Genomic DNA, 23,071 nt, shown 5'->3' with positions numbered 1-23,071 from the left:
CCTGAACTTTGATAATCGACACACGATCACGTAAACAATACTGCTCTGTGTACCTGTGCAGCTTCGCATAATAATTGTCTGAAAATAAAAAATTGAACTTTTCACTGTTTTTAAAAAAATCTCATTTTGTTTGCTTTTGTTCGTTGCATCTGCTCGGGGCGGACGTCGTAAGACATCCGTTTAAGTTCGTTGTTGACCGATTAGCTCAGTTTTTTTTATTACAGAGGACTGCTAACCCTCTGACCGAACTCACTCGAGGGAAGACTTGAACCCAGGACCTCTCGTTCCGCAGATGCTCACGCTAACCACGGAACCACGGCGCTCCTGAACTCACAGCTTCCTTGATGTTGCCTATCTTGCGCATGGACTATTCTGTATATTTTGCTTGTTTTTTTTTTTCATAGTTCGACACAACTTCTTCCTGTTTTCTCGAGTGATCTGTGTTCAGTTTTTCAAGGTCTATCCACTGTGCGAACTTATAACTAAATCTGAGGGGGGTGCGAGGGGGAGGTTCCCTTGTAAGTGTTCTGCCAACAAAGCGCAGTCTTTGTTTCGCCTTCCCCACAATATTAACTATGTGGTCTTTCCAATTTAAGTTGCTCGTAATTGTAATTCCTAGGTATTTAGTCGAATTGACAGCTCTTAGATTTGTGCGATTTATCGTATACCCAAAATTTATCGGATTTCTTTTAGTACCCATGTGGATGACGTCACACTTTTCTTTGTTTAGTGCTAATTGCCTCTTTTCGCACCATACAGAAATTCTCTTTAGATCATTTTGTAATTGGAATTGATCGTCTGATGATTTTACTAGACGGTAAATTAAATCGTCATCTGCAAACAATCTAACGGGGCTGCTCAGATTATCACCTATGATTTATGTACATCAGGCGCGGTACAAAGCGCTGCACGGAACGCTTTCATAATATGTGTTATTGCTGGGTCTGGCAGGTGGCGGGATGGCGGTGGAGGAGTACGTGGACTCCGATGCGACGGGCGCGCTGGAGGAGACCGCGTGTTACGAGGAGTTCCCCAGCGAGGTGGACGGCGGCGGCGGCGGCGGCGACTGCGGGCGCGTGAGCGGGCCGCTGGTGCGCTGGGAGCGCCGCTTCCTGCTGGGCCACGCGCAGCGCTGCTGGGCGTCGCTGGCCGGAGGCCGCCTGCTGCTCTACCCGGGCCGCGGCGCCGCCAGCGCCAAGCCCAGCCTCGCGCTCTGCCTGCGCGGCTACCGCGCGCGCCCCGCCTGCTCCAGCCTCGTGCGCGCCTCCAGGAAGCGGGACACTCACTTCGAGATCGTCTGTCCTGGCAAGAAGACTTACCAGGTGAATCTCTTCAGCTGTACACCCTTTCAGCTACATCCACACTGGCAAGCCAAATCATTATGACCACTGCCCATAGCGACGTTAGATGCCACGTGGTGGATTTGCGGGCACGTGACGCCGTAACAAAGTATGTAAACGGAACAGAAACTGACGGGGATCACCGTAGCGAAGATATGGACTGCAAATGGGGAAATCCGTTGATGTAAGCGACTTTGACAAAGGGGAGAGCTTGTGAACGAGTATCTAGAAAACGGCGAAGCTGGTCGAACGTTCACGTGCTACTGTCGCGAGCATGTACGGAAAGAGGTGGAAGAACAGTGGAACTACCACCAGGCACTAAATGATTGGACGTCCACGACTCCTCACAGAACGTGGGGTATGGAGGTTCAAAAAATGGTTCAAATGGCTCTGAGCACTATGGGACTTAACATATGAGGTCATCACTCCCCTAGAACTTAGAACTACTTAAACCTAACTAACCTAAGGACATCACAAACATCCATGCCCGAGGCAAGATTCGAACCTGCGACCGTAGCGGTCGCGCGGTTCCAGACTGAAGCGCCTAGAACTACTCGGTCACACTTGCCGGCGGGGTTTGGAGGCTTGTCTGCTCTGTAAAGTAGGATAGATGGTGATATGTGACATCACTGCCGAAAGAGCACAATGCTGGTGCACGCACAAGTGGTTCGGAGAACACTGCTCCTCGTATTTGAACATGGAGCTCCTCAGCAGACCACTACTACGTGTTCATACGTTGACCCAGCGACATTGTCAGTTAAGATAACAGTGGTCACTTGACCATTGGGATTCGATCGTCGATCAGTGGAAACTTGCCGGCTCTTTGGGTGCGTTTTTGGTAGGACGATGGCTGTCTCCGCAAACGACATAATGAAAGTGAACGGCGGCTCGAAACGTGCAGCGGGCCACGGACGCAGGCTAGTGATAGCAGTATTCTGCTGTGGGAGACATTCTCCTGCTTTTGCTTGGGATGTATGGTAGTAATCGAGACACGCTGACAGCTGCGTACCACCTTCATCCCTTGATGCTTGATGTCTTCCCCGACGGCGATGTCATCTTTCATCAGTATAATTGTCCGTGTCTCGGAGCCAGAACCGTGCTACAGTGGTTTGTGGAGCATTATAGTGAACTCACGTTGATGTCTCGGCGACCAAGTTCGCCTGATGTAAGTCCTATGTTACCCATCTGGGTCGCTATCGGGCGCCATCACCGCGTACGCGAACTAGCGGCCCATAATTTACTCGAATTCCGATCTGTGCGTAGACATCTAATGGAACATACCTCCGCAAAGCTACCAACAAGCTGACGGATCCCTGATACGCAAAATCAGTGATGTATGTCGCTCCAAAGACGTTGGGGTTGTTTTGGGGAAGGAGACCAGACAGCGAGGTCTCATCGGATTAGGGAGGGATGGGGAAGGAATACGGCCGTGCCCTTTGAAAGGAACCATCCCGGCATTTCCCTGGAGTGATGTAGGGAAATCACGGAAAACCTAAATCAGGACGGCCGGACGCGGGATTGAATCGTCGTCCTCCCGAATGCTCCAAAGACGGCAAACAAGCTATTAAGCAAGTGGTCATAATGTTTTGGCTCATCAGTGTATATCTACAGGGCTGGACTCAAGTATGGGAACGCCCTGATTAAACATACCGTGGCCAGTAACATTAATGTGACCACCTGTCCAAAACCTGAATAACCACCTTTTGCCGAGCAGACCGCTACGACACGTACAGAAGAGAGCCAATGAGCTACTGGGAGGTACCGACAGGGATGTTGAGCTCCGCCAAATCCAGGTTTCGCGGTTGATTATCCACAGTGCGAATTGATCGATCGAGGTAGTCCCGCAGATTCTTAACTGTATTTTAATCAGGGGAGTTCGGTAGCCAGGGAAGTACAGGAAAGTCATTCAGGTGCTTTTCGAACCACGCACGGATATTGCGAGTTGTGTGACACGCTACATTATCTTGCTGGTGAATTCCATTGTGCGAGAAAAAGCACAGTACATGAAGGGGTGAATATGGCGCCCAAGGATAGAGACATGTTTGTTTGATTCACTGAGCCTTCGAGAATGACGAGATCACCCAGAGAATGCCAGGTTCAAATGGTTCAAATGGCTCTGAGCACTATGGAATTTAACATCTGCGGTCATCAGTCCCCTAGAACTACTTAAACCTAACTAACCTAAGGACATCACATACATCCATGCCCGAGGCAGGATTCGAACCTGCGACCGTAGCGGTAGCGCGGTTCCAGACCGAAGCGCCTAGAACCGCTCGGCCACACCGGCCGGCAGAATGCCAGGAAAACAGACCATAACACTCCTTCCTCCGGCCTGAAACCTCCCGACGATTGTTGCAGAGTATTTGCTTCCAGGCATTTCACGCTATACACGCCAACGGCCATCTTTCTGATAGAGCATAAAACGTGATTCATCTGAGAAGACCACCTGTCGATACTCAGTAGACGCCCAGTTACAGTATTGTTGTCCAAATTCGTCGCTGAGTAACAGCAGTCAGTATGGGTGTGTGAATTAGACGACTGCTGAAGAGGCCTATACGCAGCAACGTTCACTGAACCCCCGCCGAGGGGACACTGTTGGTAGCCCCTTGGTTCATCTGGGCAGTCAGTTGTTGAACATTTGAACTTCTAGAATGAGACGAGATACTGGCAGAAGTAAAGCTGTGAGGACGGGGCGTGAGTCGTGCTTGGGTAGCTCAGTTGGTAGAGCACTTGCCTGCGAAAGGCAAAGGTCCCGAGTTCGAGTCTCGGTCCGGCACACAGTTTTAATCTGCCAGGAAGTTTTAGTTGAACTTCTGTTAGCCGGTACACATCTCTGCAGCCGTCGCTCACCCCTGTCATCTATAACCTCTGGCGTACCCTAATTGGCTGCTGAGAATTCTTCCGGGTTGTATGGCCGTGGTCCATGGAACTCTTCTATCCCTGACGGTTCGTTCAAGGCTGCGTTGGACACCTTCGGAGGAGTACCTCTGAACATGTCCAACGCAGCCTTAGACAAACGTCAGGGATAAGAGTTCCATGGACCACGGCTATACATCCCGGAAGAATTCTGAGCAGCTGAAATATCCGGTCGTGAAAGCCTTCATTGTACCCTAATTGCCTCGCCGCATGCTTTGGATAGCGCTGCTTTGCCATTCATAGTATACTTTAACCAGGGAAGCTCGCGAACAGTTTACAAACTTAGCCGTTTCAGTAATACGTCCATCCTCGGCACAAAAGCCATTAACCTCCCCCTTTGGACGTCAGATAAATCGCTCCATTTCAGCATTCCAACAACGACTGCACCATTTCCAGCCTCCGTTGACACGCTTTATATGCCCTCCACTGCTAGTGCTGCCACCTGATGTTTGTGAGTGGTTATTACACGTTGACGTCTAGCATAGGTGGTGGTCCTGTTAATGTGGCAAGACTGTGTAAATGCAGTTGTTAGCCAAGCCTGCAGGTTGCGCTGTTTTATTTGAGCACGAACGGCACGTGTAAAATATCCTCAATAAGTTGCAGCTGCAGTCAGAACAATGTTCTGTGTGGCGGTGAGCTCATTATGTCGCAGCTAAGTGGTTTCGAACGTGGACAAACTGTTGGTGCTCGTATGATGGGTGATTCCGTAGCCAAGGGAGCCGAAGTTGCTGTTTTAAGAGTCGCCATTTCGAAGATTTATATCGCATACAGGGAAAGCGGAAAAACATCATCCACGACGTCACAAAGCCGACGAGAATATGTATTGAATGATCGTGACCGGTTGTCATTGAAAAGGATTGTGACTAAAAATAAAAGGACGGCTTTTACAAGTCAATACGGAACTGACGGTCGCACTCGCGAACCCTGTCTGCACCAAAACAACACAGAGGGAGGTCAGTAAACAGGGAACTGTAGGGCAAGCTGGAATTCGAAAGCCACACGTCAGTGATGCAAATGCCCGTAACAGAAAAAAACATGATACCGAAGCAATGAAACCTGGACTATGGAGCATTGGAAGAAAGTCATTTTGTCAGATGAGCCTTGTTACATGCTGTTTCCAACTACTGGACGAGTTTACGACACAAGAGAGAACCATGGCGTGGGTTTGTTGATGGTTTGGGCAGCCATGTCATGGTATTCCGTGGACCCCATGGGTACTCCGCAAGGTCGCTTCACGCCAAGGATTATGTGACCATTTTGGCTGACCCATACCATGATACAATATTCGTTCCCCTATGGTGCTGATGGTTCTAAGAGGTCAGGACTGTTGTTCACACACCTAGCATCATCCAGGACTGGCTTTGTGAGCACGAGGATGAATTTTCGCATCTCTCCTGACCGCTACAGTCACCAGATCTCTATGTTGTTGAGCCTTTGTGGCGTACTTTGGAGACAAGTGTGCGCAACGCTATACACCTACATCATCGTTACCTGAATTTGCCACTATTTTGCAGGACGAATGGTGCAACATTTCCTTGAAAACCACACAGGACCTGCAGTCATCCATTCCGACATGAATCGAAGCTGTTGGAATGCTAAAGGTTTTACTGCACCTTATCAGGCATAAGATGTGTTATGTTTTTGGTGTTTTTATATTTTTGTCCACCCCGTGTATATCTACACTATCTGATCAAAATACAGGGGCATCCCAGATGTTGCGAGAGGTGGACCTGCCTGTATAAAAGGAAGCGGGAAGTGTTGTGTTGTCAGCAGAGAAGCAGTAATTACAGAGTGGGTCCGTCAGGAGAGTTCAATCATTTTCAGTATGAAGTAGTCATGGTTGTCATCTGAGTAACAACTCAATCTAAGACATTTCAGCCTTTCCAAAGTTGCCCAGGTCCACTGTTGGTAATGTCATTGTGAAGTGGAAACACAAAAGAACAACCACAGCTAAACTAAGACTGGCCAGGCATCACGTACTGTCAGACAGAATCGTCGAGCATTGCGACGTATGGTAGTTGTAAAAATTGCATTATTGGAAGGACTCACTCGTGAGATCAAAGTGCTGCAAGTAGTCCACCTAGCACAATGACTGTGCGTAGGGAGTTAAAAATAATGGGGTACAGTGTTCTAGCAGGTCCCTCTAAACCATAAATTTCTGTAGTCAGTTATAAGCAACGATTGATGTGTAGTAAAGATCGACGCCACTGGACGGTGAATGATTGGAATCGACTTATTTGGAGTGATGAATCACGCTATACCCTCAGGCAATCCCATGGAAGGGCCTGGATTTGCTGAATGCTCAGAGAATGTTAACTCTTCATCACGCGTAGTGCCAACAGCGGAGTACGGAGGGCGTGATGTTACGATGTGGAATAGAGGTTGTTTTCTTATTTGGGATGTGGTCTTCTTATTGAACTTAGTAAGTAGCTAAATGCGGATCGATATGAACACATTTTACAATGTTGTGTACTGCGTATAGTAGAGCAACAGATGATTGTAAGTATGATAACGTGTACTGTCAAAGCGCCATCGGCGGGACAATGACTTATGGTCGGTAACATTCTTGTAATGCACTGAGGTGAGAAAAGTCATGGGATACCTCCTAATATCGAGCCAGACGTCCATTTTCCGGCGTAGTGCAGCAGCTGAACATGGCATGGACTGAACATGTCGTTAGAAGCCCCCTGAAGAAATAATGAGACGTGCTGCCTCTACCGCCGTTAATAATTACGAAAGTGATGCCAGTGCATGCATTTATTCACGAACTGACCTCTCTATTATGTCCCATAAATGTTCGATGGAATGCATGCCGGGTGATCTGGGTGGCCAAATCATCTGCTCGAATTGTCCAGAATGTTCTGCAAATCAATTGCGAACAACTGTGGCCTGGTGGCATGGCGCATTCAGATGGTTCAAATGGCTCTGAGCACTATGGGACTTAACATCTGAGTTCATCAGTTCCCTAGAACTCAGCACTACTTAAAACTACCTAACTAACCTAAGGACATCACACACATCCATTCCCGAGGCAGGATTCGAACCTGCGACCGTAGCAGTCGCGCGGTTCCGGACTGAAGCGCCTAGAACCGCTCGGCTTCAACGGCTTGCATTGTTACAATGAAAATTCCGTGGTTGTTTTGGAACATGAAGTCAATGAATGTTTGAAAATGGTCTCAACGTAGTCGATCATAACTATTTGCAGTCAGTTATCAGTTCAGTTGGACCAGAGGTCCCAGTCCATTCCGTGTAAACACAACCCACACCGTTGTGGAGCCTCCACCAGCTTGACAACATCTGTCTGTTGACAACTTGGGTCCATGGCTTCGTGGGGTCTGCACCACACTCGAACCCTACCGTCACCTTTTCCCAACTGTTATTGGGACTCATGTGACCAGGCTACGGTTTTCCAGTTATCGAGAGTCCAACTGATATGGTCACGAGCCCAGGAGAGGTACTGCAGGTGATGTCGTGCTGTTAGAAACGGCACTCGTTTCGGTCTTCTGCTGCCATAGCCCATTAACGCCAAATTTCGCCGCACTGTCCCAACGGATATGCTCGTTGTTCTTCCCACATTGATCTCTGCGGTTATTGGACGCAGTATTGGTTGTTCGCTAGCACTGACAACTTTACGCAAAAACCGCTGCTCTCGTCGTTAAGTGAAGGCCGTTGACCACTGCATTGCCCATGGTGAGAGATAATGCCTGAAATGTGGTGTTCTTGGTACACTCCTGACACAGTGGATCTCGGAATACTGAATTTCCTAACGATTTCCTAAATGGAATGTCCCATGCGTCTAGTTCCAACTACCATTCCGCATTCAAGTCTGTTAACTCCCGTCGCGATGCTATGATTACGTCGGAGACCTCTTCACATGAATCACCTGAGTACAAATGACAGCTCTGCCAATGCACAGCCCTTTTATACCTTGTGTATGCGATTCTACCTCCATCTGTATATGTGTATATCACGATCCCATGACTTTTGTCACTTCATTGTAGACTGGCCTGCCCAGAGTCCCGATATGAACCCAGTGGCATACGTTTGGGATGAACTAGAACGTCTACTTCACTCCAAACCCTAGCTTCCAATATCACTAACTTCTCTGGTTTCGGCGCTTTAGGAAATATGGGCTGCCATTCCTCCATGGACATTCAGACAGCACATTGATAGTGTCTGTAGAGGAGTTCAAACCGTGATAAAGGCGAAGTCTGTAAACACCCGATATTAATGTCTACTAATACGTGTCCGGATACTTTGGATCAGATAGCATTTATTCGGTGGGCTGCTTGATGGTGAGTAGTTCATGTACCACTGTCTGGCCACCTCCCCCACCCCCTTCCCCCCTTTGTTTAGCACACTGGACTCTCATCCAGGAACACAACAGTTCAAACCCCCATCCTGCCAGCCAGATTTAGGTGTTCCGTGGTTTCCATAAACCTCCTAAGGCAAATGCCGAGATGGAGCTCAAAAGGGCACGGCTTATCTCTTCCCCATACTTCCCTAATCCCATTTGTGCTATGTCCTTAATGAGCTCGTCGCCGAAGTGATGTTAAAACTCAAATCCTCCTTCCTTCTTCTTCGTGTTACTTCCTCCCTTTCCTGTCCCAGTTGTGAAGTATTACTTCCTGGCTGCGCCTGTATTCTCTTCCCGTGGCGGTCGTCTACGCCAAGAGAGGTGTCTTGGGGTAGGAAGTGTCCTCCAAGATGGAGGTGATGGGGTGGTCCTTGCCTAATCCCCCTAAATGGGGCCTGCCGCGGTGGCCGAGCGGTTCTAGGCGCTTCAGTCCGGAACCGCGCGACTGCTACAGCCGCAGGTTCGAATCCTGCCTCAGGCATGGATGTGTGTGATGTTTTTAGGTTAGTTAGGTTTAAGTAGTTCTAAGTTCTAGGGGACTGATGACCTCAGATGTTAAGTCCCATAGTGCTCAGACCCATTTGGACCCTAAATGGGGTATGGAGGAGACCTAAGAGGCCAGCTGAAGGGCGAGTGACTTTCCAAGGATGGCTCTTGTTCCCCTGAACCTATTGAAGATGAGCTTTTGGAAAACCCAAGATGGGATGTTAAACCACTTTGAGGGGCACTTTTGGAGATCACGAGATTGGATAGTGGGCTGGAAATCCTCGTGGTATCACGTCGTTGACTATGGAGGGCGGAGATGGCGTGTTTATACTGTCGGTCATTTGTGATCTTTCATGATCAACAAAGTTAAATATGGAAATACTGCAGGAATAGTACGTGCATTCCTGTGTAAGAGTGTGGAATTCTATTTAGATCCTTCCCTGTTTTCTACGCGACTGCTGCCTTTTAGAAAGCGTGTAAGCAGCAGCAGACCCAGTTGCTTACTGTTACAAAATGGCTAATCAGGAATGGCTGGATGACAAATGTTAGGATATGGAACCATATTTAACTTACTACTTACGTACCGTCTATATGAAAATTAAAGAGGGCTTTGGAGAAAAGAGAAGCAGTTATACGACTACTAAGAGCTCAGCTGGAAAACCAGTACTAAGCAAAGAACGGAAACTTGGAAAGTTGAACGATTGTGTAGAGGAGCTATACAAGGGTAATGAAGTTGAAGGCAAGATTACAGAAGGGGAAGAGGACGTAAATGAACTTGAGGTGGGAGATATGATGACAGAGTACTGAAAGACCTACGCCGAAACAAGGCCCTTGGAGTAGACAAAATATCCTTTAGAACTGTTGATACCCTTGGGAGGGCCAACCATGACGAAACTATTCCACCTGGTGTGCAAGATATGTGAAACAGGGAAAATACCCTCAGACTTCAAGAAAAATATAATAATACCAATTAGACAGAAAGCACGAGCTGATGGGCGTGAATATTGCCAAATTATTTGATTAATGAGTCATAGCTACAAAATACAGACACAAATTATTTACAGCAGAATGAAAAAACTGATAGAAGCCGACCTCGGTGAAAATCAGTTTGGATTCCAGAGAAGTGTAGGAACACGGGAGGCAATAGTTACCCTACGACTTACCCTCGAAGATAGCTTAAAGAAAGGTAAACCTAAGTCTGTAACTTTTGTAGACTTATACAAAGCTTTTGAGAATGTTCAATAAAATACACTCTTTGAAATTCTGAAAGTATCATGGCTAAAATACAGGGATCAAAACGTTATATGCAACTTGCACAGCATCCAGATGGCAGTTATAAGAGTTGAAGGGCATGGAAGGGAAGCAGTGGTTCAGATGGGAGTGGGACAGGGTTGTAGCCTATCAACGATTTTATTAAATCTGTTCATTGAACAGGCAGCAAAGGAAACCAAGGAAAAATTTGGAGAATGAATTAAAGTTAAGGGAAAAGAAATAAAAACTTTGATGTTTGCCGATGCCATTGTAATTCTATCAGAGACAGCAAAGGACTTGGAAGAGCAGTTGATCGGAATGGGCATTGTCTTGAAAGGAGGATATGAGATGAACATTAACAAAAGTAAAACAAGAAAGCAAAACGAGGGTAACTGAATATACTCAAATTAAATCAGATGATGCTGAGGGAATTAGACTAGGAAATGAGACGCTAGAAGTGGTGGCTGAGTTTTGCTATTTGGGCAGTAAAATAGCTGATGACGGCCGAAATGGAGAAGATATAAAATGTAGACTGGCAATAGCAAGGAAACTGTTATGAAGAAGATAAATTTCTTAAAATTCAATATAAATTTAAGTGTTAGGAAGTCTTTTCTGAAGATATTTGCATGGAGTGAAGTCTTGCATGGAAGTGAAAAGTAGTCGATAAGCAGTTCAGAGAAGAAGAGAGTAGAAAATTTTGAAATGTGTTGCTACAGAAGAATGCTGAAGATTAGATGGGTAGGTATAGATCAGCAGGTATAGAACAGAACTGATGAGAAAAGAAATTTGGGGCACAACTTGACTAAAAGAAGGGATCGGTTCTGAGACATCAAGGGCTCAGCAATTTATCCGCGCAGGGAAGTGTGTGTGTGAGGGGGGGGGGGGGGGTAGGGTGAGGGGTTAAAATTTTAGAGTGTACACAAGGTATAAAAGGGCAGTGCGTTGGTGGAGCTCTCACTTGTACTAACGTGATTCATGTGTAAAGGTTTCTGACGTGCTCACTGTAGCACGACGAGAGTTAACAGAATTTGAACGCAGAATTATAGTTGGAGCTAGACGCATGGGACATACAATTTCCGAAATCGTTAGAGAAATCAATACTCAGAGACCCACAGTGTCAAGGGTGTGACGAAAATGCCAAATTTCAGGCATTACCTCTCACCGCGGACAACGCAGTGGCCAATGGCCTTCACCGAGAGCAGCGGCGTTTGCGTAGGGTTGTCAGAGCTAACAGACAAACAACTCTGCATGAAATAACTGCATAATTCAATGTGGGGTCTACGACAAACGTATCCGTTAGGACAGTGCAGCGAAATCCGGCGTTAATGGGCTATGGCATCAGACGACAGACGCGAGAGCCTTTGCTAACAGTACGTCATCTGCGGTGCGACGAATGGAAAACTATGTCTTGGTCAAGTGAGTGCCGATTTCAGTTGGTAAGAGCTGATAGTAGGGTTAGAATGCGGCACAGACCCCATGAAACCATGGACGCAAGTAGAGAAGATAACTATTATAAACGCGTGTGGGAACTGATACAAACATAGAAACTGAATGAAACTGTTCATAGATAGGTGCCTAAACAACAAAAGAAATTACGTGAAAGAAAGGATTTAACTACTTTTTGTATAGCTGTAATTTTTGCTGCTTTTTCATTTCTTGCACAAAGCGCATATATTTTGTTGTTAATTAAACAATCATCACGCAACCATCGTTTGCACACAACACATCGTAGCCAATCAGCTTCAGATAGAGTTTCAGGTTAAAGTTCCAGACATTCCACACATTTGTCTTGATTGAATTCCTCTGACTGATCACCGGAGTGAAGAACAATTTCCTGGTCGTTGTTATTAACTGATGATGACTCTTAATTCCAATCTTCTCTGTGCCTTCTTGGGAACTCCTGCACGTTTCATTGACAACCTCGATTCACTTCTCTGTGTTTTATGTGGAACTTTTGGCAGGACTCTTGTTATTTTTTTCCTTTCTCTCTTCTTTAATTTCCTGTTCGGCAATTTAAGCTGGATTCGTTATGTTAACAGCACTTCCTTTCCTTTATGAACCATATAGCTTTAAGTCTGAAGGAATAGCCCAGGTAGTTCTTATAGCCTTGGTTGGTGTTAATTGCACATTCTAACAGCACTTCCTTTCCTTTATGAACCATATAGCTTTAAGTCTGAAGGAATAGCCCAGGTAGTTCTTATAGCCTTGGTTGGTGTTAATTGCACATTCTAGCTGGTATTAGATACAGATAATGCAAATAAGGATTGATTTACTAACGACTCATTACCATAACTTAATGTGCTTGCACCTCACTAAGGAAAAATGGGAACAGGAACATGAGATGAGGAATCCACATTAGGAGAAAGTAATGACGTACTTGTACCTGTCTGCGTAAAAGAGGAAACAGAAACATGAGATGAGTACGATTTGACTGGAGAAGAATGATCAGAATGGATTTGGTCACAGGATGAAAGAGAAGCGGAATCTGGAATAGCGTCCATATTATGTCCATCGATACCTGCAGCTCCAAATGCTGAAACGCTATTACGTCATTCTGAACATTTTCAAATCAAGACCATACTGAATTCAATAATTCCCCAAAATGATATCTGGAAATACTGTTGATGCCTTTGTTCACCCTCATGAACTTCTGGCAAGCGTCTTTCCAATACGTCTTTAGTAGTTTGAAAGTAACATGGCCCATCCAGTGGCTGAAGATAATGTGTTGTATGACTCGGTAGGCAGGCTACACTGACGTGATCGTCTCTCGCTGCTTCTAGCGAATTGGCGCTGTTCACATGCGAAGCATGGCTCTCGAAGATGTTAAGAAACGGTTTAGTAACCAATCCACGAACAAGTCTACCTTAATGTAGGCTGAGTGAGGCCACATTTTGATAACTATCCCCGAAGGTGCCTTCCTTTGAAATTGTAGTTTGCTGTACACACGCATTCTTCATGCAGTACGGGGGTAAAAAATAGCCTTCTGCATTACAGCAAGTTATAAAAGTAACTCCCTCGGCTTTATTTGACAATGTTGCAACTTAAACAGCTTTTCTACTCTTACGAACAGTCACTTGTCCAGAAACATTGTTCATCTAGAGTCCAGTTTTACCAGCATTCCGTATGAACCCAGGTTTGTCAAGAAGATTATTTACCGTCAATACTTTGGTTATATGCAAAGTGATCAGATACTTCTTTCCTGCTCATGCGTTCTGCTCTTGGTAGAAACAACCTTCACTTTCTTATACAGGGCTCAGGGTTTCTTGTTAAAAAGGAACTATTCCCGTCATTTTCTCATCTCCATTAAATGTGGTTTTTAAACCTAATAGGTTCGCCATATTGTAGGCTATCTCCCTAACATCTCTTGATGGAGCAACTCCTGTAGTCTGGAGCTCAAGAATACGATTTACCACTCTTTTCTCGGCATCAGGTTCTAATTGTGATGGAGATCTGGGGCTTCCTTTACTGAAATGATTATTTTTTCTATTTTTAATTTATTAAAATTCTAGTACTTAGTTATCTCACGTATACTGAACTGCCCGTAATGAACGTTTTATTCACTACAGCGTTGACCGTGTTTCTCAAATCATCTTCACTCCAAGAAGCTCGATTCGTTATCCGATTATACGTATTTGGTATGATGTATTTTACCAACAAGCACAAAACAGGTGATTTAGACAAACTACACTACCCTGTAAGCGCTAAACTGCAGCACAATATAAATTGATACCCTTTTTAGGTTCGCGTGTTGTCTCCTACTGCCTTGATGAGTCGACTGTCCTAAGCGCTAGTGAGGAAGACGCATCTTGCCTTTCCGGTGTAAAAATGTCTCACAAATATTAAATATTCCACTTTCCATTACCATTAACCTATCTACCGCTTATATCATTCATGTTTCGTTAATTCCTTTGCACGCCAATTATATGACAATACTGCACTTAATTTGTGAAATTTCATTCGCCCCACCCAGCCAGTGAGAAAATCCCCTCCTATAACTTTGGAATATGCTCACAATTTCTACAGTATTTGCAGCACCCCTGTATTCTACAGATTCTAATTTGCTACTAACAGACTGGTGCTGCCACACACCGGCAAGAATGAAAACAGAAAGTGTCTCTTCTCTCCTACCCGCGTCAACTCTGCTAGCTTTACCCTACAGTCTGTGGGCTCTGAAAGTCTACAGGCCATACGATCACTATGTTAGACTACAGTTATGGAAATGGATCCTAGTACGATGCACTGACTGCAGGTTACAATCTGCATTTTATTTACGGATGAAGTGGGTTTCACCCAGAATGGGATGTCCGCAGCTCGTGGTCTAATGGCTAGCGTTGCTGCCTCTGGATCACAGGGACCCGGGTTCGCTTCCCGGCCAGGTTGGGGATTTTCTCTGCCTGGTGACTGGGTGGTTGTGTTTTCATCATCATCAATTGTGACTGTGGCCAGATTGACAGTGTAAAAAATTGAACTGTGTAAAAATTGGGAATTTGTACGGGCGCAGATGAGCTCCCCCCAAACCTAACATCATCATCACCCAGAATGAGATACTAAATTACCACAATGAACACGAATTCAAATGGTTCAAATGGCTCTAAGCACTATGGGACTTAGCATCTGAGGTTATCAGTCCCCTAGAACTTAGAACTACTTAAACCTAACTAACCTAAGGACATCACACACATCCATGCCCGAGGCAGGCTTCGAACCTGCGATCATAGCGGTCGCACGGCTCCAGGCTGAAGCGCCTAGAACTGCTCGGCCACAACAGCCTGCGAACACGAATTGTCAGATGTAAATTCTCGAGAGATCATGGTAACAAGGTAATAGGCTCACTTTAGTATTAATATATGCGCAGGAAGTATGGGTGATCAGGTGATTGGACCATACACTTTACTAGACAAAATTGCATTTGCTGTTCATTACCAATTTCTGCGTGACATGTTATCCACACTATTGGAGAACGTTAGTCTTGCAGAAAGAAAACGGATATGATTTGTTCATGGTGGGGCACCACCCCATTTTCTATTCCTCATATTAGATGCGACAACACTCAACGCAAATGTTTACTGAGCAAGAGATTGGTCGAGGAAGACCACCAGCATAGCTTCGCCGTTCACCTGATCATAATCCCTTGGATTTCTACTTGTGGCGAAATTTAAAGGCACTTTCATACTCCACACCTATCCATAATATGCACATGTTGCAAGAACATGTTTCCCATAGTTGTGGCCAAATCGTCTGAGCGCAGCTAGGTGTTTTCGATTAAGTTTGAATAAATGCGTCACTGATTTCATGCAACGTCAGATTTCTATGTAAGCTCAAGCTTTGAGAAGGTGGCTGAAATACGTATAAGAATGAATAGTAACCACATTGAACATCATCAGTAGTGTCAACAGGTAGATGGTAAACATAGGACAGAATGCCCCATATCTCGAGAAATATTTATTTTAGGACTTTGTTTCTAGTTTTGACCAGTACTGTATCCTGTAAGAAATTGGAAAACATTTTTGAATACCATGTATATAAAAATCTGTAGTTTATATGTTAACTGCCTAATCAATATATGGAGCTGTTCATGCTAAAGGATTTTACACACACACACGCACACACACACACACACACACACACACACAAATAATGATTTAATAGTTTTTGTTAATCACAGCAGAGATTAAGCAGAAGTTACATTTTCAGTATTATATTTTTCTTTTTCAGTGAAAGGAAATATAATAAGGAAAGAAACCGAAAAACACTGATTTAATTGACCTTCTTGACTTGACTTAATTCCTTTGGCCCCTATGGGGGCATAGGGCATCCAGGAGAACTCGCCATCCGTCTCTGTCTTTGGTCATTTGCCTCAATTCTGCCCAGGTCTTGCCAACTCTTTTTGCTTCCCCTTCCACTGTCCTCTTCCATGTGCCCCTTGGTCTTTCTCTCTTCCTTGTTCCCTGGGGATTCCATTCCAATGCTTTTTTGTCGATGGTTCCATCTGGTTTTCTCAAGGTGTGCCCCAACCAGCCCCACTTTCTCTCTCGTATCTGGTCTTCTATAGGTATCTGGTTTGTTATTCGCCAAAGCTCCTCATTACATATTTTTTCTGGCACCAGATATTCATGATGCGTCGAAGACATCTATTTATGAAGCTTTGTAACTGGGTTGTTATCTTTTTATCGATTTTCCAGCTTTCACTGGCGTACAGAAGGACAGCCTTCACATTTGTATTAAAAATACGGAGTTTTGTTTTGTATGTGATATTTCTATTTTTCCATATTGGATACAATTGTATGAAGGCAGCATTTGCCTTTTTAATGCGGTTTTTCACGTCATCTCCAGCTCCGCCATCTTCCGCCACTATACTACCCAGATACAGGAATGAGTTGACAGTCTCCACTCGCTGCTCACCTATTAACAGGGGCATCTCCATGTTACCTGAATTTACTCTCATTTCCTTTGTTTTGCCTGTATTTATCTTGAGGCCAGCAGTCTCTGCTTCTTCTTTCAGCAAGCTTAATTTAGCTTGCATATCAGTCAGCCTTGGAGCTAATAAAAGTATGTCGTCTGCAAAATCCAAATCCTCCAGACGTTCGTGGATCCCCCACTGGATTCCTCGTCTCCTGCCTGCTGTGACTCTTCTCATAACAGAGTCTAGAATGAGTAGAAAAAGTGTTGGTGACAAAATGCAACCCTGCCGGACTCCGGTTGTTACTTTTATGGGCTCTGTCATATTTCCCTTGTGGAGTATGCAGCATTCGTAGCCATCATATAGATCTTTTATGATGTTTAAGATCTTCTGTGGTATGCCATACTTCCGCAACACCTGCCAGAGCACTTTATGTTTCACGGAATCGAAGGCCTTTTGAAAATCAATGAATGCCAGGTACATGGTTGCTTGGAATTCTTTGCTTTGCTCTAAGATGATCCTAAGAGTGTTAATAAGATCAACACAGCTGTTGTGCCCTAAAACCGGCCTGTTCTTTACGCAGTCGCTTTTCAAGGGATTCTTTAATTCTGTTTAAAATAATTCTGGTGAGGACCTTACTGGGCACTGACAACAATGTAATACCACGCCAGTTGTTACAGTCTGACAAATTTCCCTTTTTTGGGAGCTTTACCACCAAGCCATTTTTCCACTCCTTTGGAGATTTCTCTTCAAGCCAAATATGCTTCAGCAAAGGATGGAGCATTTTAACAGTACTTTCAGTATCGGCTTTTAAGAGCTCCGGTGCTATGTTGTCTAGGCCTGGAGCCTTTGTATTTTTTAGTGTTTTCAAAACAATCCTAATTTCGTCCATTGTGGGGCACTGCAAATTTATATTTTGGTCTTCTTCGACTTCCTCTGGAACATCTCGTACTTGTTTCTCTTGGTTGTCTTCACAATTTAACAATTCCCTGAAGTGCTCCTCCCATCTCTGTAGCTGTGCCTGTTGAGTTGTAAGCATCACACCATTCTTGTTCTTAACTGGTCCTTCATGTCTGAAGTTCTTCATTGACAACCGTTTTGTAATGTTGTAGAGGTCTTTCATATTTCCTTGTCTTGCTGCCTCTTCTGCTAATTTTGCTTGCTCATCTATCCATTTCCTTTTATCTCGACGTAGCAATGTTTTCACTTTTTTGTTTGCCTCCATGTATTCTTTATGCGCTTCGCTCTTCTGCGCTCTTGTCTTGCAAAAATTTAACTTAAGTTTTAGTTCTTTCCTGTGGCTGATTTCATTCCACGTAGCATCGGAGATCCATTCTTTCCTTTGATGTGCCTTAAATCCTAGGATTTTTTCTCCCACATCTAAATAACAGTTCTTGATTTTTTGCCAGCATGTTTCAATTCCCTCTTCCATAAAGTTTTCTTCAGAGAGGGCCTGGAATCTGTTTTGTAGTTCAAGGGCAAATGTTTCTTTGATCTGTTGGTCTTTTAATCTTGCCACCTCTATTTTCTTGCACCTATGATTGAGCTTGGATCTATTTGCCACTATCTTCAGTCTGAATTCCGCCAAAACTAGGTGGTGGTCACTTCCAACGTCTGCCCCTCTTCTATTTCTGACATCTAACAGAGAGTGTCGGAACTTGCGACTTATGACTATGTGGTCTATTTGATTTTCGGTAACGTAGTCTGGAGAAACCCATGTTACCTTATGGCAGTTACGATGTGGAAACGATGTGCCTCCAATGACTAGGTCATGTTGAGCGCATGTATCTATCAACAGTTCACCATTTACATTCCTGATCCCCATGCCATGCACGCCCATGATATGTTCAAGCCCTTCATTTTCTGAACCAACTTTTGCGTTCAAGTCACCCATTAAAATTTTTATGTCCCTAGAATTTATCTGTCTAAGAACTCCGTTAAGCTCTGTATAAAATGCATCTTTTAATTCTCCTTCAACTATTTCAGTAGGTGCATAGCATTGAACTACAGTGACATATCGCACATTTGTTTTAAAGCGTGCGGTTATTATCCGTTCTGAGACTGGTTTCCACTCCAGTAAGCTCTTCTTGCTGCTTTTAGATAGTAAGAGCCCTACACCATTCTTGTGCATCGCGTCCTCACCGGTCTGACCCGCATACAGCAACACTCCACCATTTTGTGTTTGGAATTCCCCAGATTCTGGCCACCTTACTTCACTTAGTCCCAATATATCTAGTCGATAGTTCTCCATCTCTTTTTCAACTTGTCTTAGCCTTCCTGCCTCTCTCAACGTCCTTACATTCCAAAAACCGATACGGGTTTTCCTTTTCAGGCCAAAGGTCATATCCTTAAGATCCATCCGGCTGTTTCTCCTTTTAGTTTCTGTGATATGTGTTTTTTGGTGGTGCGGGTTATCAGCCCACAGCCCCCGAGTGTCCTGGTGGGGCTGCCACCTCATGGCCTGGACACCTGCCAAGGTTTTATTTCAGGGCCTTACCCCTTAGATAGCTTGTCTTCACCACGACTACAGAACGCTATCCATCCCTTCGCAGTAAGGCCTATGTGCATCAACGTCGTTCTGGTTTCCAAGGATCTTCCGTTGTCCACATTAGGGGATTGTGTCTGCTGCCACACAATCACAAGGAGGAAAAGGAAATGAAGGGAATGTATAGGATGGGACAGAACAGAATAGGATAGGACAGGACACTAGATGGGACGTTGTGAGACACACTTTGTCTGGATCCTCTATGGAGACCTGTCCGGCTTGGGAGGCCCTGCCGGTAGTTACACCACCGCCGGCATAGCCCTCCACTTCATTGGATTTTGGTAATCCTCATTTCGAGCAGTTATTGTGATATACGACATATGAGATCGTTAATACAGGCTTTGTGATTTTGTGTCAGCCATTTGAAACTGTATATCATTGTAAGAAATGAATGCAATGAACTAATATATAAAATAAACTGCAATGAGGCTGAAATGGGAAATTTTATTGCACCGACTGATGTGGCACATTGGTGAAGACACTGGCCTCGAATTTTGGAGGATGGCATTGCATATCCCTCTCCAGACTTGCAGATTTAAGTTTCCTATGTGTATATGCAACGTATCCTGGTTTTCATTACATTGTTCTGAATCAATTATTATGTAAATTTTCATGTGTACTATTTTAATCTTTCTCTTACGTGTTATAAAATTTGAACTTGAAAAATAATGTCTTGCAGCATTGTAGACCTATTTTATTGCTGATGTGCATATAACTGCTTAGAAGATAATATATTCACATATTCATGACCGTACATCTTGAATAGTTGTAGAAAAATATCCTCCATGTATCACAGGCTTAACAGTTAGTATTACTAATGAAATTATGAAAAAAGACTTTTGTGAGGTTTTAGTGAGTGCTTTTCTATGCATCAGTGTTTCAAGATACTTAATATTTTTGGTTCATTTCGCTCTCAAGAAATATGCAATAATTAAATTTTTATTGATTTGTGCGTTTTTTCGCGCTGTTTACAGTTCATTGCTCCAAGTGCCAAGGAAATGGAACAGTGGGTAACTGCGATATGCCTGGCTGGGGAGCAGGAGCAGTCTTCAGTTTCTCCACTCAGCGCTGACCAGGAGCTGTACGATGATGTAAATGCAAAGCCCGCAAATAACCACGAGCAAGAAGAAATCTATCACGTTATTTCAGACATCTCTGGTAGTGACAGTGTTACAGTCCCATCGAGGAAACCAGTGCCTTTACCAACATGTCGATCCCCTGAACAAAATTCAGTTTATGACGATGTCTCTTTCCGTTCGGAAGAATCGACATATTACAATCTTGTGGGCCAAGGCTTTAGAGACAGTGGTCCTTATGAAGAAGAGATTTATGATGATATTGGTAACTTTGAAAGAGTGGGAAGTGTGAGACCTTCTCCTACGAAAGAGACAAGTAAAGTGGAAAGTTCGAAAGCTTCTCCTACTAAGGAGACAAACAGTGGTAGCCAAATTCAACAACTGATACAGAAAATGGAAAAATCTTTCAGTAATAGGAAACTTCCATTAATGAAACAGCAAATTTTTCACCCGGTGAAGCTACCATCAGAGGGTGATACAGGCGGAGAGCTGTACGAACCTGTGGAACACATAGACAACCAGACCACTAGTCAATTTGCCCCGCAGTTACCTCCAAGATCTCATTCCGCCTATACTTAGCGAGGCCTCAGGCAAACTACCTGTGTATGAACACACAACATTTCAATAATACTTACCCTTCAAAACGGTGCCAAAAATTTATCTTATTCTCATATTTTTCACACGCTCCAAAATGCTCATTCAAACGGACTGGATATCTCCATGATTATATTTTCTAAGCCTCATGCTTGTCTGAAAATTTTAGAGTAATTATAATGTCCCATTCTTCCCTTACGAAGAAAACAGGATATAAATATTTAATATTGAGACAATAAGCCTTTATTTATGTGAAGTAGTATTAATGTGAACCGTTTTAAATCTTTTTTATGTAATTACTGTAAGTATTTTTTTCAAACTGAAAAACTATGTTTCTGTTTGTGATTTCTACAAATGTATCTGTAGAAGAACTGGAAAAATACTCTGTTTATGGAAACGTCATTACATAGTACCCAATATGTTTAAACGGAGGAATAATTTGGATTTTTCAGTTCATTTTTATTTTTGTAAGTATTGTCCATAGTTCGTTTGTAGTAATTTATTTTATTTACAAAGTTTTTGTGTTGTCCTAGATTAAGGATAAAGAAATGTACAATACAGGTTACATCACTGAGAAACTATTAAATATTTTTGTATCATAAAAGTGTGTAATGGTGTCTTTACAGTCCTCGTAATTACTTACTACTTCTGACACACAAAAGTTATCTGCAAAAGTCTGGAATTGTAGAGAACACTGACTATTAAGTTATTAATTTACAAGCGAAATAGCACCAGTCAATGCCGTGTAAAAAATTCCTGAGTCACATTTATAGCGTTTCTGTGTCTGTAGATGAATCTACACTGGTGTCCAAAATTAAAGCAATAAACCGAAATTTTGCAAGGTTGCGTGTGTTCATTTTGCCACAAAACATTATAATCAGGTAATAAAAAAGCAGAAATAATATAAGGAATTCAGAACGTAAATAACTGCAACATGCATAACGGCAGACAAAAATGCTCTTCTTTTTTTCCAACTTAACGGATTTACACAGACATTCCGACAACTGTTAATGCGCTCAATATGGGGCGTTACCATCTCTGGCAGCAATACAGGCCTGGCAAACGACGGGGCATGCTGTGAATAAAGTCATCAGTCTCATGTTGAGGCAATAACGCCCATTCTTCCTGCAGCACTGCTCGCAAGTCTTGGAGAGTGGTTGGTGGATCCTGACGTAGTGCAACCTGTGTCCCTAGTGCATCCGATGTACTCTCTGGGATTCGATTCGGGAGAGCGATCAGGCCGTGACATGAGTGCAATATCTTCAGTTTCCAAGAAAACGTCAACCACGTGTGCTCTGTGAGGTCGAGCATTATCGCCCAGCAATACGAAGTCTGGGCCCACAGCACCTGGCAACAACCGCACATGAGGTCCCAAGATCTCTTCACGATAACGTAACAGCAGTTAAACCTTGCCGACTTAACCGTACAATTTCGTGAAGAGTGGTCAACATAATCCCTGCCCACAACGTTAGGGATCATCCTCTCGATATCAGTCTCTTTCCACAACTGCTGGGTTCCGAAATCGTGTTCCACGTTCCCTCCAGATGCGAATCCGTCGAGAATCTCTGTCCAGACCAAATCGGGACTCATCTGAGAGAAGAACAGTGACTCACTGTTCGACCGTCCAGGTGACCTGTTTACAGCTCCACTCTGGACGTTCCCTTCTGTGAAGACGCGTCAGAGGTATACATACAGCAGGTCTCTGAAAATAAAGGCAACTCTGCCGAAGCCTCTGTACACCGTTTGCTTCACTACAACACGTTCAGTGGACGATGCTACGCGGTCAGATGCCAGTTGCCGTGCAGTTGTAAGGCGGTGCCGTCTTGCCCTTGCAGCCAAATAACGGTTCTATTTCTGATGTCCCACGCGGTCGGCCCCGCCCTGGTCTTCAGTATACAGTTTCGATCTCTATAAACTGTCGCCACATCCGTAAAATGACTCAACGATTCACATTAAGCCATCAGCCGACATCAGTCTGCGACTGTCCTGCTGCCATTCTTCCTATGGTACGCCATCGCAGAGAGCCTGGTAGGCGTCTTCTCTGTGCCATACTGCACCATGTGTGACTGTGTACAGCCGGCCGGAGTGGCCGAGCGGTTAAAGGCG

General features: G+C 44.3%; 1 protein-coding gene across 1 annotated transcript in view; it reads left to right on the top strand.

Moving 5' to 3' along the window:
- Window positions 1-21,535, top strand: part of LOC126184359 (src kinase-associated phosphoprotein 2-A-like) — a 202,287-nt gene extending 180,752 nt beyond the window's left edge. Inside the window, exons 3-4 of the mRNA XM_049926739.1 lie at window positions 952-1,322; window positions 20,270-21,535. Of these exons, the coding sequence (XP_049782696.1) occupies window positions 952-1,322; window positions 20,270-20,950 (1,052 nt within the window). The 3' untranslated portion in view covers window positions 20,951-21,535. The remainder of the gene's footprint in view (window positions 1-951; window positions 1,323-20,269) is intronic.
- The last annotated feature ends 1,536 nt before the right edge of the window (window positions 21,536-23,071 follow it).

This window comes from Schistocerca cancellata, chromosome 4 (assembly GCF_023864275.1).
Source record: "Schistocerca cancellata isolate TAMUIC-IGC-003103 chromosome 4, iqSchCanc2.1, whole genome shotgun sequence".
NCBI lineage: Eukaryota > Metazoa > Arthropoda > Insecta > Orthoptera > Acrididae > Schistocerca > Schistocerca cancellata.
The sequence above is the reverse complement of the archived record's forward strand: the minus strand, read 5'-3'. Positions and strand labels throughout refer to the sequence as shown.